Raw genomic sequence first — 16,902 nt, 5'->3', positions numbered from 1 at the left:
GTTTGCGTACACACTGCAGTCTTGTTTCGTTCCGGGTTCTGTTTACGCTTGCCGTAGGCGGTGATGTCACGTTTGAAAATGTAAACACAGGATGAGTGAGAAAGGCCCCTTAGGGCCCTTTCTCACTCAGCCTTTGGGATCGAATCACCGTCCCGGAGCACGGGGGGGGAGTGTTCTCACTCACCCCTTTTGGGGTGCGAAACGGCGTTGATTCGTTTCACCCCCCGCTGAACGGGATCAGTTGGCAGAGGTGGTCTCGGATTCGGCCCCGGGAGAACGGGGGGCGTGGCTTTGCGAGCTTGTACCTAAACACGGGCGTGGCGCCTGGTGCTGACATAACGTCATAACTATTCGACCAAGCAACATCGATTTAGCAAACATGACAAGCAAAGGTTCACTGTGGTCAGCTGCCGAAATTGAATGCTTGCTGGCGTTTTGGGCTGATGAGAGCATTCAGCAACAGCTGGACAAGACGCATAAAAATGCGGACATTTATGGAAAATTTGCCGATCATCTGGCTGTGCACGGATTCAACAGATCGGTCGAGCAGTGTCGAGCCAAAGTACGAGATGTGGTGCGTAAATCCGGCAGCTCGTCTGATGAGAAGGACAAATTTCCGTGGTACGAGGCAGTGGACAACATTCTCAGCAGCAAACCGTCCAGTGACCCCTCCCTTGTGATGATGGAGTAGAACCTCTTACGGTTATAATACTCCGCAGGGGCGTCTGGTGGCGCTTAAATGCCAATATGGGTCCCATCAATAGCCCCACCACATTGTGGGAAACCCCATCGGTCACTGTAACCTTGAATGATGCTCTTCAATTCATGTTCAGATGGTGATCTAATATAGAGGGAGAGCATCTTGTCCATAATTACAGAGGCAACATTGTTGGTTATAGCACAAGCTGTCGATAGACCAATACCAAATAAGTGGGAAATGGACCGAAACTCCACGTTTGTGGCCAATCTCCAGATGCATATAGCCACACGCTGTTCCACAGGCACTGGACTCCTCCTGGTTGCGTCTCTTTGTAGATGTGGCCTAAGGATACCACACAACTCCATGAATGTAGTTTTCCTCATCCGGAAATTTTGTAGCCATTCCGGATCGCCCCAGCTAGCCAGGACATGTTGCCACCACACACCAGGCCTCTGTCGAACCCATACGCTCCTGAGGTAGAATAGAAAGTACATTAGTATATTCAAAAATATAAACGTCTCTCCTGCATTCCTAAGGGGGAGGGGGGGTCTGTGTAGCTTCCTGGAGTGACATTGAACACAACAACAAAGCTACCACATTATAAGAATATATAATGTCAAATCACAGGTTCATGCCAGTAGTAGACAGTGAGAGGTAGGTATAAATTGATTGAGTTATATGTATAGAAATTGAGTATAGGCAACAGAGTTCAAAGTTCATACAGTATGGTAACAGAGCCTAGGGTTATGTATGTGCAAGGTGCAGTTATCTAGTTGAGATTAATACAAGTACAGTAGCTAAATGGATTGTTTCAGTCATTATAAGGGCATACCAATATTTTTCAGATGTCGATCGAAATGAAAGCAAGACATTACAGTAACGTACTGACTTACGATGCAAATATAAGCAGACACTGATTTTATAACTGATATTTGCCCTCTTTATGAACAACAGATGAGTACAATGGACAAGGCTATAGAAAGGTCTGCTTCTCACCTTGTTGATGAATGCAATTGTTTTAGCACCAGAAGAAAATCAGTTATTGCCGCTGCTTCGCTCGTGAAATCGCCTGAGGCGAGCAGCTACACAAGCGGGCCTCAATCAAAATGCTGGAAGGTTGATGGACTAGAGAAAATAGCCGTCGCTGCCGGTTGTGGTCGTTTGTAGTCCGTCGTTGATATGTTGGCACCTCGATTGCGTTGAGATATGCTGGTTCCTTGATTGCGATTGTGGAATTGCTTCCAAAAGAGTAGACACATCATCATGAAGGTCTCCATCTCCATTGCGTCTCTTGATCTGTGTATGAAATCGACTTCTGTGTTATTGAACGACTCGTCGCATACTAGATGACGCAAGTATACCCTTGTGTTCATTGGCTCATAGGCGACAGCAAAAACCAACTAGGCACACAAACGCCACCTGCTGTATCGGCTACGGCAAGCTTACAAGCTCAAAACGCAAACCGTAAACAAAACCCAGAGCGCACCAAGACTGAAGTGTGTACACAAACTAGAGGGGGGGAGTTCGCATCAGATCTCGGAACGGGCAGAACGGAACGAAATAGAAACGAATAGGGTGAGTGAGAAAGGGCCCTTAGAAAGCACGTACGGGGGCGCCCCAGTGGCGAACCACATAGCGCGCTCAGCCGCGACACGGGTTCGATTCCCGAACCCGTCGTTATTTCCCAAATGTCTTCCCCCTCCTCTGTCTCTCCATACTGGACTGCCCAGTAGAAATAAAGCGATAAAACGCCAAAAAAAATAAAAGCGCGTACGGAATACCTCCCGACTGCCTCGAGAAGCGGACCCAGGCAGAGGCGCGCCGCTACACTTGTGATTGTGAAAGCATGTATTGATGCAACAGCCATTGTGTTTCAACTTTCATCACAGCAAATGTTCATCTATTAGACGACAAGATGTCTATATGGTACATAGCCGTCTAGGCTAAAAACTGGCAAAAAAAATTATAAAGGGAAAGTTTAGTAGACTCTAGATAACCCCCAGCCATTGTTTCAATGTAATTTCAATGGTTATACGTTTAAATTATGTTTAATCAATGAACCAGTGTGTGGAACTCCAACGTCGCCCGACAAATCAAACTCAAAGCCAAAGTTGTCGTTGGCAAGGCAACACTTTACAGTTAAATGTCAAGGCAACGCTTTACGGTATGCCAATGCTAGAAGTATGAATGTAAAAGAGCAATAAAGCCCAAATAAATCTTGCAGTAATGGAAATTAAGTTGTTGATATTTTTCCATTTATTTCCAAACATGATTTTATCATCATCACAAGGTAATTCAAACATGTTCTATACTCACGTCATTCATAAACATGTTCTGTATTCGTGTCATTCATAAACATGTCATATACTTGTCATTCATAAACATGTCATATACTTGTCATTCATAAACATGTCATATCCTCTTGTCATTCAAAAACATGTTCTATGCTCATTCATTAACATGAGTTCGATGCTAACCACTATGGCATGATGCTTACAGGCTCAGGCTAGTTGATTCTTGTCAGATGGCAAAGAGACGAGGACAATGGTCATCGTGTAAAAATCACTTTTACACCTTTATTTGGGCTCCCAATACACAAACCAAGGATATGTTCATGATCAATACAGTCTGCTTAGGTTCTCATAATACATTGAATGGAAGTAAATCTGGACCGATGCAACAAGCCGACGTTTGAACTTAGAACTACAGTCCTATATATACACAATCTCATTTTTAGAGCTCTTCTTTTTTTTCTCTGATGGTTAATAAGACATTTATCATATTGAATAGCGATTGACAACGTACAATCACAAGGCCGTTTTGCAATTTTTAGCCAAGATAATCTTAAATGCACTTTCACAGCAGATAGATAACGTAAACTTCATTTGTAGCTCTAAGAAGGGTGGCGTTAGGTATCGAGGCCCTGGACGTCCCGGCTGAACAACTAGCAGACAGTAATATTTACCTCTGGCTCACATTTTGTGTAGTCGGACTATCATTTATGACGCACTCTTAGAAAACAAGCAGACCACATCTCCAGAAGCTAGATACTGAACTTCTGCCTTCTTCACCAACAAAATGGACAAAGTGATACATCTCCACAGATACAGGTAATAAACCCAAAAGAGAGGAAGATTTCTTTCTTATATCAAAAACGTTTTTCAAGACCTGAGGTTTTTTTCTTTTTTTTGTGGAATAAAATGTCTAAACATAGAAAAATGTACATACGTTAATGTCTGTCTGTAAACTCACCACGGCTGCAACACTAGCTTCCCTTTTGTGATTGAAATCATGCAATTACTTAGAAACATAAAAAGACAGCTCGCAATTAAAAGAACAGATTTAAAATCCCATTTTTCCAATCACAGAACCAAAGTCTTGACAAGATTTTTTCTTTTCTTATTTTGTTGCAAGCTAGTAGCACACAGCTCTATGCATATATTGTACGTTTTGAGAGCCTTACGAGGATAATCATCAGTAATCAGAGTGTGTAGACAGGACCAAGTATGATACGGGATTCATATAACTTAAAAGAAATAAAATCTTTTTCTTCTTCTTTTCTTTTTCTATTAAGTTGTGGTAATACCTACTTGTTGAAATCTAGACGACAGTCTGGACCTTTTAGGGGGTCACACGTTCATTCCTTGGGCACTTAGTAAAGAGTCCAGCATGTCAAAAGTGTCTTTGTAGTCCGTGTGTTGGCCGTTGGAAGCCAGCATGCCGTTGGTTCCCTCGTGCCCGTGCCGCTCCACCATCCTCTGGCCGCCCTCCGACGTGTAGTGAGAGGAGCCGGCCGGGCCTTTGGAGCTGCGGCCGCTCTTCGCAGAGTGGTGGTGGTGGCCGCCGCCGGCGTCGGGGTGAGCCCTCTTCCGGGACGAGCCGGAGGAGACCACGTCGCCCCCGGGGCCTCGGAGGGCCAGGGCGGGGTTGTCAAGTGTCCCCCTACCGTTTCCACTGAGGGCATAGGGGTGGGAGTGGGCGTGTTTAAGGTGACGGTGTCCAGAGTGCTCCTTGTGCTTGTCTTTGCCCGGTAGAGCCCCTCCCTGCTCCCCGTGGCGCTCCGACGAGACTTTGATTCTCATCTTGAGCTCATCGCTGCTCGTGGCGCCGTTCTCGACAAAAGACTGAGGGAGGCGGGGCTTTTTAGAGCTGGACTTTTCTCTCCGGCCGTCCCCTGTCTGGGGAACCTGCTGTGGCTGCGAGCGTTTCTTATGGTGGTGGGAGGAGGGGGCGGGGGGCAGGTACATGTCAGGCTCCTCCCTGCCGTTCTGCGAAGAGGCGAGCTCTGCCGCATGTTTCTCTCTGTACTTGTCCAGAGTCAAGACTTTCTGCGGCCGGGCAAAAGGCGGGGGGTTACCGCCGAGCTGCTGGTGCTTCCCCGCCACGGCCCCTGCGGCAGCTTTGTGTTCGTGTTTGCCCAGCGAGAAGTCTGGAAGGGAGGCTTGGGAAGGGAACTGCTCGAACCCGCAGGCCTTCGACGGGTCGTCCAGTGACTGGTAAGAAGCGTAGGGGCCTCCCATAGCGTCCAGGGACGGCATCTCTCCGGAGTCGGCCGCGGAAGTGGAAGGGAAGAAGGAGTTGGCGACGCCGGGCAGGCCGTCTAACGAGGAGCTCCCCTGAAAGGGACTCTCCAACGATGGACCATCAGTCTTTGGCTTCTTGGCAGCTTGTGTAGCCTACCAAAAGAGAAAGAGGTTAGAAATGACCGTCTCCTGTAGGTAGTGTAGGAAAGTCCTATTTGGCCAAACAGATTTATTTTTGGTAACACTACTTGAATTGATGGTCATAAAGCATTATAAGGTACCATGATTATATTATAATCATTGTAATTCATTAATTTGGCATGACCATGTTATAGACTATATACACATTTATAATTACTGTATATATATTTATCCATATCAGTCTGTACATACCAGCATATAATCCTTTTTACATACCGCTGGCCAGTATGACCTACTACCATTGTCTTTATACCCAGAATCACATTTAAAGTAGTGTGCCTTGTATCCCAAATGGTACTTGGAACTGGACTTTGCTGAGCCATTGGGAGATGCAGACATAATTAACCTCACGAACAATCTTGTCACATTGGAATTTGTTTGGCTGGTGGAGGAAGCTCATGTCATATTCCCCTCTACATGGCTCTATGGCATGGTGCTCTATGGCATGGTGCTCTCTCTCTCTACATGGCTCTATGGCATGGTGCTCTCTCTCTACATAGCTCTATGACATGGTGCTCTCTCTCTACATAGCTCTATGGCATGGTGCTCTCTCTCCCTACATAGCTCTATGGCATGGTGCTCTCTCTCCCTACATAGCTCTATGGCATGGTGCTCTCTCTCTACATGGCTCTATGGCATGGTGCTCTCTCTCCCTACATAGCTCTATGGCATGGTGCTCTCTCTCCCTACATAGCTCTATGGCATGGTGTGCTCTCTCTACATAGCTCTATGGCATGGTGCTCTCTCTCTCTACATAGCTCTATGGCATGGTGCTCTCTCTCTACATAGCTCTAAGTATGGCATGGTGCTCTCTCTCCCTACATAGCTCTATGGCATGGTGCTCTCTCTCTACATAGCTCTATGGCATGGTGCTCTCTCTCTACATAGCTCTATGGCATGGTGCTCTCTCTCTCTACATAGCCCTATGGCATGGTGCTCTCTCTCTCTACATAGCTCTATGGCATGGTGCTCTCTCTCTACATAGCTCTATGGCATGGTGCTCTCTCTCTACATAGCTCTATGGCATGGTGCTCTCTCTCTCTACATGGCTCTATGGCATGGTGCTCTCTCTCTCTACATAGCTCTATGGCATGGTGCCCTCTCTCTCTACATAGCCCTATGGCATGGTGCTCTCTCCCTACATAGCTCTATGGCATGTTGCTCTCTCTACATTATAGCCCTATGGCATGGTGCCCTCTCTCTCTACATTATAGCCCTATGGCATGGTGCCCTCTCTCTACATAGCTCTATGGCATGGTGCTCTCTCTCTCTACATAGCTCTATGGCATGGTGCTCTCTCTCTCTACATAGCTCTATGGCATGGTGCTCTCTCTCTACATAGCTCTATGGCATGGTGCTCTCTCTCTCTACATAGCTCTATGGCATGGTGCTCTCTCTCTACATAGCTCTATGGCATGGTGCTCTCTCTACATATTCCTGTGGCAATAGTTCCAATGCAACAGTGCACAGAACAATTTCATCGCAGATGAACAAAATTTTCAAATGCGAATGCAAGCACTTGTGCGAACCCTGCCCCCTGACCCTGAAGGCCCGACAACATGCAGCATGTGCAGGGCTCTACGCTAACCTTTTTCACTAGGGGCACAGGTGCTCCTAAATGAACAAATTTAGGAGCACACAAAGAAATTTAGGAGCACCCAAAAATATTTAGGAGCACAGTGAAAATATTTCAAGTAACAGTTTTTTTTTTTCAAAAAGAAATGTATATTTGTACTGTGCGTGCATGTGTGTAAATTAGCTCTTGCTACAACCCTGCATGTTTACATTTTGTACTTGATGTTCATTAACATGTGCTGTCCCTATCAAATAAACCATCAAATCAAACTACTGCTACAAAAGGTTCAGTCACTTAACTTTAGCCCCTTTTATGCATACAATGCTTATGTTTTGGCTGTGTTGCTCTTCTAGAAAAATAATCCTTTCAGGGTTGCCTATTGAAATACTGTACAATTTCCTACTGTACACTTTCCTGATTCATTGAAAATGGGGGACCCTGATGTAAACAAGACTAAAGTCTTTCTCTGGTCTGCATCCCCTTAACAATTGTGTGTATTGAGCTGTACTGTATTGTACCCATTCTGCAATCTGTTAATAAAGTTTTCAATCAATCACACCTCCAGTACAGAAACATTGTTTGAGTTTGCGTGTCAGGTAGACCATTGATTGACAGTCGAGTCTGCCAATTACATCACATCGCTTGCACTCCGGCGCTGCAGCTGGACCCATTGCCCACCTCTGCTGTTGATAACGCTAGCCAAGTTATTATACACACAGATACACAGTGGGCCAGTGACTTTGGTGTAGGGGTGTAACAATGCATCGATCCTAAGGGGGAAATTCAACTGCATCGATTTGAAAATGTTAGAATAGATTATCGCAATTTTAATGTGTACACGTTATCTTATTGTCATGTCCGTTACAGCCAACACACCGACATACGCTACTGCATCAACGTTATGATTAACAAAGCAAGGCATTCGTTTTGTTGCATTAACACTTTGGCTGCCATGGGTTAAATTCATTATCAACCGTAGGTTGCCGGCTCTATTTGTCTATAGAGAAAGTCCCCTTCTTTGCAGGGCTATAACTTTTTAAATTATATTGCTACATTGCCATTATTAGGGCCATTTCAAAGTCCTATATGTATTGTTCATTGTGTAGCAACGTTAAACCTTTTCATTCACATATTCATAGTAAAGTATGGTCTAATGTATAAGTATGTTTTCATCTCTTTCTGCAGCTTTCTCCAGAACGTGATCTATAGCCCCAAATACATTATATTGATGATGCAATACAGTTTTATGGCAATCAGCGCGATATAAAAAATTCCAACTAGACGTACTTCTAGAAGTTACTACACGTCATCTGATGTTGACCGGATGGGCTAGGGGTCGTTTATAATTCCGTTTATAATTCCGTGGGCAGCGTTATACCAATCATCTAATGTGGGTCAAATGTTGATAATAGCAGTTAGTATCGAAGACGGTAACTTTACACGCTAAAACTCACCCAGTCTCCGCGCGCCGTTGGGCGATCATCGTAGAGTAGACATTTTACCATTATGGGATGTCGATTTACCCGGTCCATCTCCAGCTTGTATAATGGTATATACGTCCAAATCATGTTGTTTATCGAGTTATTGGCAATCGATCGCTATGTAGTGTGTCGAGATCGAGTCCCGGAACCTATAGCTAGTGCCCGGAAGTAATACGGCCGACCAGCACAATCTCCGTAGCACTTCCTGTTAAGCGATTGCGCCGATCGGCCACCAGATGGCGCTCCTGAACCGCCAGAGAGCTCAGTGGGTCCTCCTGGTGGATCTCAGGCCAGCGGAGGGGAAATATGAATCCGATCCCAGATTTTTGAAATATTGATATTAAAGACGCTGTAAGGCGTCTTCGGCAACTTGAGCATGGCCGGGAATGACGTGTTTAGGCGTTTTCCGGCAGCCAAAGTGTTAACGTTATATTACTATTGCTATCGATAAATCTAGGTGTTCTAAAATCTATTGCTATTGGTAAGAGAGAGACTATAATAAGTTGGTGTCTCGGAAAATGAGAGCCCTGATCGCGGAGTTTCAGGAAGTAAACAAGCCAAATGAGAGCTTCCGATTGGTCATTTGCTTTATTTCCCATGAAACCAGTCACTTCACTCTACTGTGATTGGACCGTTGGCTTGAGTGCAATGTGGGACTTGTAGTTTTTTAACGATCTCGCAGCGGAGGAAAAAAAAGACGAGAGGCTATAATCTGTATTCGCACAGCGTGCGCGTAATTGATTTTTACGGTTCGCATACAAATATTTTTAGGGGCATATGCGAGCAATTTGGTCGCACTGTAGAGCCCTGTGGAACCCTGCCCCCTGACCAGCGTTTCCGTTAGAACATATTCGTGCCGGTCTGGGTGTCCTGCAAGATTTCTATCACCGGACATATTCGAGATATTCCGGTCAGAGTTTTAAACAGCAGTCTATTATAATCACATTTTTATGAGCTAACGAATTCCGTTATAATTGGACATGTGTATTAATTACATCAAGCGAAGAATGAGAAATTGATTTGCAGAATCAAATTACTATCTCTCGCCTCTCAAGTTAGTGCGATACGCTACCAGCATCAAGCTCCCGCCCCGCAGGCTTGCGCTGCAGCAGCTCTGTCACACGCACCCCCAAATGAATCTCGAGTAGACATCGCTTCACCTCGTTGTATCAGACACGTCACACATATCATAATGTTCAACTTCACACACAGCAAACTGTAGTTGATCACATTGCCTCGTTTGCTAGCTCGTCGCCACATGCAGAGGACGAGCCACATGCGTGTAACGCATTTGTTAATTTCATTATAGGTTATAGCCCACATTTAGTTATAATCAATAATATGCATTACTATGTGACACGGCAGTCAACCAACAGTTGCATATGATTAAAAATGTCAACACTCACTCACCCCGTCTCTCGTTGTGCCTATCCGTTTTGTACCTGCGACGGCTGCGAGAACAGCGACTTTAGTTGCTGGTTCGACTTTAATAGATCCCCATTGGAACAGGCGAGGCTCGCAACGGTAGCAGCAGACTGGGGATGCTCTTTGTGGTTCAATCAATAAATTAATAGTAAAAGTACGCTCGACATTTGTTTCTTTTCCGCGGGAGCCACCACGGCATCAGCGTCAGCGGTCTCTGTGACTTCAAGTTCAGAAGACTCATCTTCGTTGTCATTATTAGACCTGCTTGTGCTTGGTTTCATGAAATATTTACTAAGCTTAGCTTGTTTCGCCATCTCTCTCTCTTCCTCGTATACCTGTTTGTCGTTATGGTGGCCAGAGCGTGCAGGCTCAAAAAAAAAAGAAAAATAAGTTTCACATCTGAGCGGCGCCATCCTATCAGAGTGAAGCAACAATTAAACTGAAAATGGAATTATTGTTTCGTTCATCGCATAGGCTATTTAATTTTAGCCGATTTTAATACAATTCAAATTATAAAATTGTGCTTAGAGGAATTATTTTCACCGGACATTAAGACCGGAGAGATTTAAATATTCGGACTTCAACATATTTTGCCGGTCAAATACCGGTAATTACCGGCTAACGGAAACGCTGCCCCTGACCCTGAAGGCCCGACAACATGCAGCATGTGGAACCCTGCCCCCTGACCCTGAAGGCCCGACAACATGCAGCATGTGGAACCCTGCCTCCTGACCCTGAAGGCCCGACAACATGCAGCATGTGGAACCTACCCTCCAGTTTCGTATTCTCTTCAGTCTGTTGGGCGCCTTCTCCAGAACCTGAAGAAACTCATGGGTCAACTCTAAAAAGACAGAAGTAAACCATGTGAGATGTCATTCTTTTACAGTAGGTTCAAAAATAAAACACTTATTGACATTAAAAAGGCGCTTAGTCTTTTCTCCAGAGTCAGACAGTAGAAAGCCATCTGGCTGCAAGTCAACCAAGCTTAGCACAAATTAATGGAAGCGGATACGGACCACTAGCCTAGCTTTAAACTCCGGGAGAGGTGTTTTTGGCCAATGGACCACTAGCCTAGCTTTAAACTACGGGAGAGTGTTTCTGGGCAACAGCTAGGCTAGTGGTCCGTATCAGCTTCCATTCATTTGTGCTAAGCTAGCTTGCAGCCGGATAGCTTTCTACTGAACGTGATTTCCCAGGATATATGTACAGTCGCCCGCAGGTGGGTAAATGTGATTAGAAAACGAGCCACAGCTGCACATGGATCATTTTAACCTCTTTAGCCCAGATGACATCACGTCATAAATCAATCTCTCTAGGCTGTATGACAATGTTGCATTTTCACCCAAATGTATCCAAGAGTAAAGACCCTAACCATGTCACAACAGCAGTCATAGTGTATATTTTCAGCAATACATTTGTTTGCCAATAGGTTAAAGTGTTATTAGTGAGATTTTAGTTTATGGAATGTCTATATAATTTAGCGTCGCTAAAAGTGTTGTAGTCATATGAGGAGGGCATCCAGAGCTCTCAGTGAGCGTTGACAGAAAAACTACCTTTCCCAGCCGATTCCAGCTTCCTGCAAGCAAATGACTTCCTAATTATTATTATTTTTATTTCTCGGGATTACCTACCACAAAAATGATTTTTTTTTTTTTTTTATTATCTTTCTTCCCCTCCTTTTTCCCGATTTTTCTCCCATCCCACCCTTCCTGGTTGTTGCGTACTTTCCCCTACTGTTGGTCCGGGAGACCGGAGACTGTCACATGCTTTCCTCCGACGCATGTGCAGCCTGGGGCAGGCCAACCTGGCCGCGCAGGTTCTCACCGGGGAGAGTGTCGCGTGTGGGAGGCCACACTATCTCTCCTCAGTTCCAACCCTCGCTGAGCAGGCGCCCCGACCGAACTGTAGGGGTCGCTGTCCACAACGCCCAGGACCCACCCTTCAGCTTTCCCACCCCCTGATACAGCCAATTGTATCAGTGTGAGATGCCAGCCAAGCCGAGCTGGATTCGAACAGGCGAATCCTAGTGTCTCCCGGTGTTGGTGACGAACGTAATCTCCGTGCGCCACCTGCCCCCCCACAAAAATCTGTTATTGGCATAGATTGGAGCGCAGTTAGTGCGTCTACCTTCTGTGAACATTTAACAACAATCCCTGTTGCAATCCGATCCAAAATGGGGGAGCCATATCCATTATAAGAATGGAACTGTACATACAGTAGATTTCATTCTTGGTTCTTCCTCCATGCCTGGTGATACTAAATCCAAATTAAACTGTCATTGGAACGAGTAGATTTGGCCCGATCACTAGATGTGCAAGTTGGCTATAATAAGGTCATTTATAAGCCTGATATTCTATAATAATATTTCAAATTGCATGTGTCCGGATGGCAGAATTCATTACTGCATCTACAAAACCTTCCGTTTAATAATCTTCCCTTTATTAATTTCCTTCGATTTTCACATCTGGGCATTTTTAGCATGGTGTTATTTACCGTCAAAGATGCAAAGAAAAATCATAATTTATATTCTCCTTTGTTTCATCACAATTTACTCAAGCCTAGTAACAGACACAATATTTCTGACACTGCGAATACATTCCCTGAGATCCATAGATGTCCCTAGATACCAAGACCATGCAAATAGCCTTGGAGAAGTGGAGCAATCTTCCATTTACTTATGTATTTTTAGGCGGATTTTCAGAAAATATGGCTAGGGCTTAAGAGGTAAAAATGGGACCATGTAGAAACCGTTGTAATTCCTACACCTAATTTGGATGTAAATACCCTCAAATTAAAGTCAAAAGTCTACACTTAAAAGTCCATTGTGGTGGCGTACAGGGACAAAATTGTGAAATTTGGTCAATGTCCAAATATTTACAGACCTGGCTATGTGTTTTAATTATCTTTGGACCGGTGCGTGTCTGGAGAATAATTTTTTTTTATATTTGCATTGTTCCTCAATATCTCCACAACACCTGCAAATAACCAGTAACTGCATTTGTATTTGTCATACAAACAACTTGTGACAGCTTTTGAACAGAAAGTATATCTATAAATCACAGTCCTGGAATTGGCACGTTAGTGAAGGCATGCTCTCAGTACAAGAGGAGGAGAGACAGGAGAGACGGGGTGGAGCATTGCTACTAATGGGTTTACATACATTCCTGTATCACACTAAATTTGTATTGTTTTATCCTCGAAACATTTGCAAACATTTTGTTCAAGGTACAAAAGCCACAGAGTGGTCAATCAAGAAACACTGGCTCAGTGGATTTGATACCATCAGCACATCAGTCCTCTGAGCACTCAGTGAACAAGGGAGGTGGTTATATAACCAAAAACCACCACAGTCCAGGGCTAAACAGCAGAGAATAAATAAAGGTTTGAATGAACGGATGAATAATTGATTAATAATATTTAACCATTTTTCCTCCACGTTGGAAGAAACAATGGTTGCTATGTGCAGAAAGGTTGCCATGTGTCGATCAACAAAAATATTATGAATCTGTGTTAAGGTAGGTATTCACTGGAATGCAGGTCACACATTAACAGGAGCAGAGCGGAGTATAGGTCTTACCATCCAGTAACTGCAGAGTCACCGTGCGGTCAAGGTACTCCCACCAGTTTTTGCCATCTGTGGAGACGGGAATCTCCCAGTTGGACCACTTGCAGGCCAGGTGGATGCAGACACACGCGATGACGGTGGGCTTGTACTGCAGACAGAATGTGGTGAGATGTAGGCTAAGAGAGGGGCGAGAGAAAAGACAAAGGAAACATCCCATCGTTAACTTGGGGGTTTTGGGGAAAAAGACATGAGCTATTCATGTTGCTAGAAGGGAGACCTTAACGTATTGAATTTCAGTCCAGTATACCTCTTAAATTAAGACAGCCATCTGATTGAGTGTAGGAAGTTGCTGCATTGGCACTTTTTACCATTCTACTTTAAAACAAACTAGCGCAATATTTACATCTAAAACTACCAATCTCTCTTAAGGAACATGCCAACATTATGAGAAATGTATTCTCCAGTCAGACAAGATGGAAACCAGTTTCCTCTGTTCATTAGAAAGCTATCTGGCAGCAAGCTAGCCTAGTTTAGCACAAATTAATGTAAGTGGATATGGACCACTACTGAACTACTAGCTTCCTAATGAACGCACAGAGAAAGAAATACGTCTTCTTGTCCGACTCCGGAGAAGATGGTAAGCACATTTCCTATAATGTTGGCGTGTTCCTTTAATGTCAGAAGTGCCTAATGAAGACAAATTCAATGTCAAGATATCCCTTTAACAAGACACCTCAAAGCTAAATGTATATTCACAAAGTCCAACGTGCACACGCACATCTCCATAGGGACCACACATACATAACCTTATTCACGAGAAGAATGTTGCCATCCTCACACATAATAAAGGTAGGTAACCTTACCTTATAAGACTTTTGAAAATAACTATGTGTAAGACATGTCCTCAAATGTATGTCAAAATATGATTCTCAATTGATTTCTGCAACCATCCTCCTCTGGATGGTTCATTCACATCACTTCCGTTTTATACTACAACTTGGCTATTGTGTTTTTTTGTTTTCTTTGTTTTTTAATAATTAACATAATACTTGGCTGATGGCAAAGAGCAATATGGTGACAATTATACAAGGCAGGACACATTTTATAATAAAGAAAAAGTACTACATTAACCACTTAACTTAATGAAGTAACATAATTCAAACTTTGATTCCAATAAAAAATGGTGGTATATTAACAAAACAAAATAAGTGTTTCTCAATCCCTCTAGATTAGAACGGGCAGTTAGCCTCAATATTTGATAAAAATTTCTCTGGGATACTTTCGCTAATTCTGCAAAATGTTTAAATCATTTAAGATGCACCATAGGATTTTCTCATTAATATACTACTGTTGTGCAATCAAGGTGTGATATGAAAGCTCTTGGTCCCGATTTCTCATGGGAACATAAATAGTCAGATGGGGGTAAACAAACATCGATTTTGAAGAAAATGTCCTTATTTGGCAATAGGCTATATAAAAGATTGTACAATATAACAAATTCCGATGCAATATGACAAGAAAACAAGCTAAATAGTGGTCAAATTAAGAAGATTTGGGTATGAATCTTTCAGGATGATAGAAACATACTTGTGTTTAAGCCTGTATGAAACGATTACTAAGTGGTAATAATTTGTTAAATATGTCAGCTTTTGCTCAATGCTGCGAAAGACTTGAAATATCAAGGCAAGATGATATGCTGGCCCGTTTGCTCTGCTGTTTGACGGAGAATGAGATGTTTTGGATTGTTAGACAATTGGTTGATGGTAAAATCCAGTTTTTTTGCACAGTACGGAACAGCGTTGGTCACAAGTTTCACTCAACTCTTATTCAATTTCAAATGTTTAATGAGGGTGTTATTGAGGGTGTTATTTGCAAGCTCTTGAGTTACATGCCAGTTAAATAAATATTTATAATTATGATGTTCCATTCCAGAGGAAGTAGGCTACTTTAACCTTTCCCTGTCTGCGTCATGCCCCCGCTCTACCAGTATTTCCATATGTGCGAACACGTCTGCCATGGGGAATCACATACTGTGTGCTACATGTGCAACTCCAGGCAATGCCCGCACCCGATTCTCAGCGTTTTGTCCAGAGTTCATGTCCGAAAGAGGCTAAAGAGTCTGATTAGGGCTAGGCTAATGCAAAGCAGCTCACTTGGGCCATGTCGTGCCGATGGTTGTTCATCAGACAATGATATATTTAGAGAAAATCCTACACGGGCTACCATGAAATATACTGTATTGGACCATCAGAAAAACACAAGATTGAGAAACACTGAGGTTGTTAACAAAGACATTTGATTTGGTAATTAATGTTGTAAATTTCTGTTTCTAGTTTTACATCTATACCCGTAATCCCAAACTACATTGCAAATCTGTGTGAAATGCATATGGACAAAGAATTACCAATAGAAGCATAAATTAAAGACGGATGAAAATTATATAATTTCTAGGGCTGTCCTCGACTAAAGAAATTCTTAGAATGTGTTGAATTAATTGAAAAACTATAAAATGTGCGTTTGCCACATGCAATAATGCAGAAGGACCTCATTACATCTAGTGCTTACCAGAGATGCACCTTTATTTCTGGAAATAACTCAATTCAGTAACGAAAAAAGCATAAAAAACTACTCAACTAACAAAGTCTTGGTCGACTAAGATCAAAACGACCAATCAAAACTGAGGGGGCAGCCCTAATTTCAAAATGGTCTGCCTTCGAGTGATTACGATCTAAGGTGATTAGCATCCCTACACGCTCATATAACTGTAAATTAGACCTTCAACTTTCCATTTAATTCCATGATTAAGCCGCCGCGTGTAGGAATATTTTTTTTTCTTTTTTTATAAATACAATCAGAATATGTCCAAACTAAAATAGTCAAAACAAACATTGAAGCTTAAAGCAAATTGGTCTGTTGCCTGTCTGTTGGAGGGGCAAATCTAACCTGCTCCAAAAAAAAATTAATTTAAAAAAAAAAAATAGTAAAAAGAATTGCATTACAGCTAATAACAAAGCCAGCTAGCCAGTCACCAAGAAAACAGTTTGCAGCTTTGCGGTGACCAACATAAGCAAATCAAATATCCCATTGCAGGATATAAATCTTTTCCACTCAATTTAATTTAAAATTCAGACTACCCTCGATGGAGACCAACTGAGGTGGACAAGTTCAACTCTAATCACCTGTTACTCACTGCCTGACTGGCCAATGATTTTAGCATGAAGACGAACTTGTCTACCACAGAGCTAGCACACAGTATTTGCAGTATAGTTTGGGGTTATCATTGTTAGCCATTTTGAGGTGAAAAATATGCAATAAGTTAAAAAACAAAAACAAAAAAAGTGTTACTCATACTTACCAGGATAACATCTAAGTTTACATCTTTAGTGGCAATCTATATTCAGGCTACCAATTCTTTTTAGACATATGCACTC

The 16,902-nt window shown here is 43.0% G+C and overlaps 1 protein-coding gene across 1 annotated transcript in view; it reads right to left on the bottom strand.

Moving 5' to 3' along the window:
• Positions 1-3,248: 3,248 nt before the first annotated feature.
• LOC311236959 (cyclin-T2-like) overlaps positions 3,249-16,902 on the bottom strand; it is a 30,812-nt gene continuing 17,158 nt past the window's right edge. The window contains exons 7-9 of the mRNA XM_084324766.1: positions 13,484-13,647; positions 10,677-10,747; positions 3,249-5,376 (exon numbers count right to left, since the gene is read on the bottom strand). Coding sequence (XP_084180892.1) covers positions 4,330-5,376; positions 10,677-10,747; positions 13,484-13,647 — 1,282 coding nt within the window. The 3' untranslated portion in view covers positions 3,249-4,329. The remainder of the gene's footprint in view (positions 5,377-10,676; positions 10,748-13,483; positions 13,648-16,902) is intronic.

This window comes from Notolepis coatsorum (assembly GCF_963971535.1).
Source record: "Notolepis coatsorum genome assembly, chromosome: 1".
Classification (NCBI taxonomy): Eukaryota; Metazoa; Chordata; class Actinopteri; order Aulopiformes; family Paralepididae; genus Notolepis; species Notolepis coatsorum.
The sequence above is the reverse complement of the archived record's forward strand: the minus strand, read 5'-3'. Positions and strand labels throughout refer to the sequence as shown.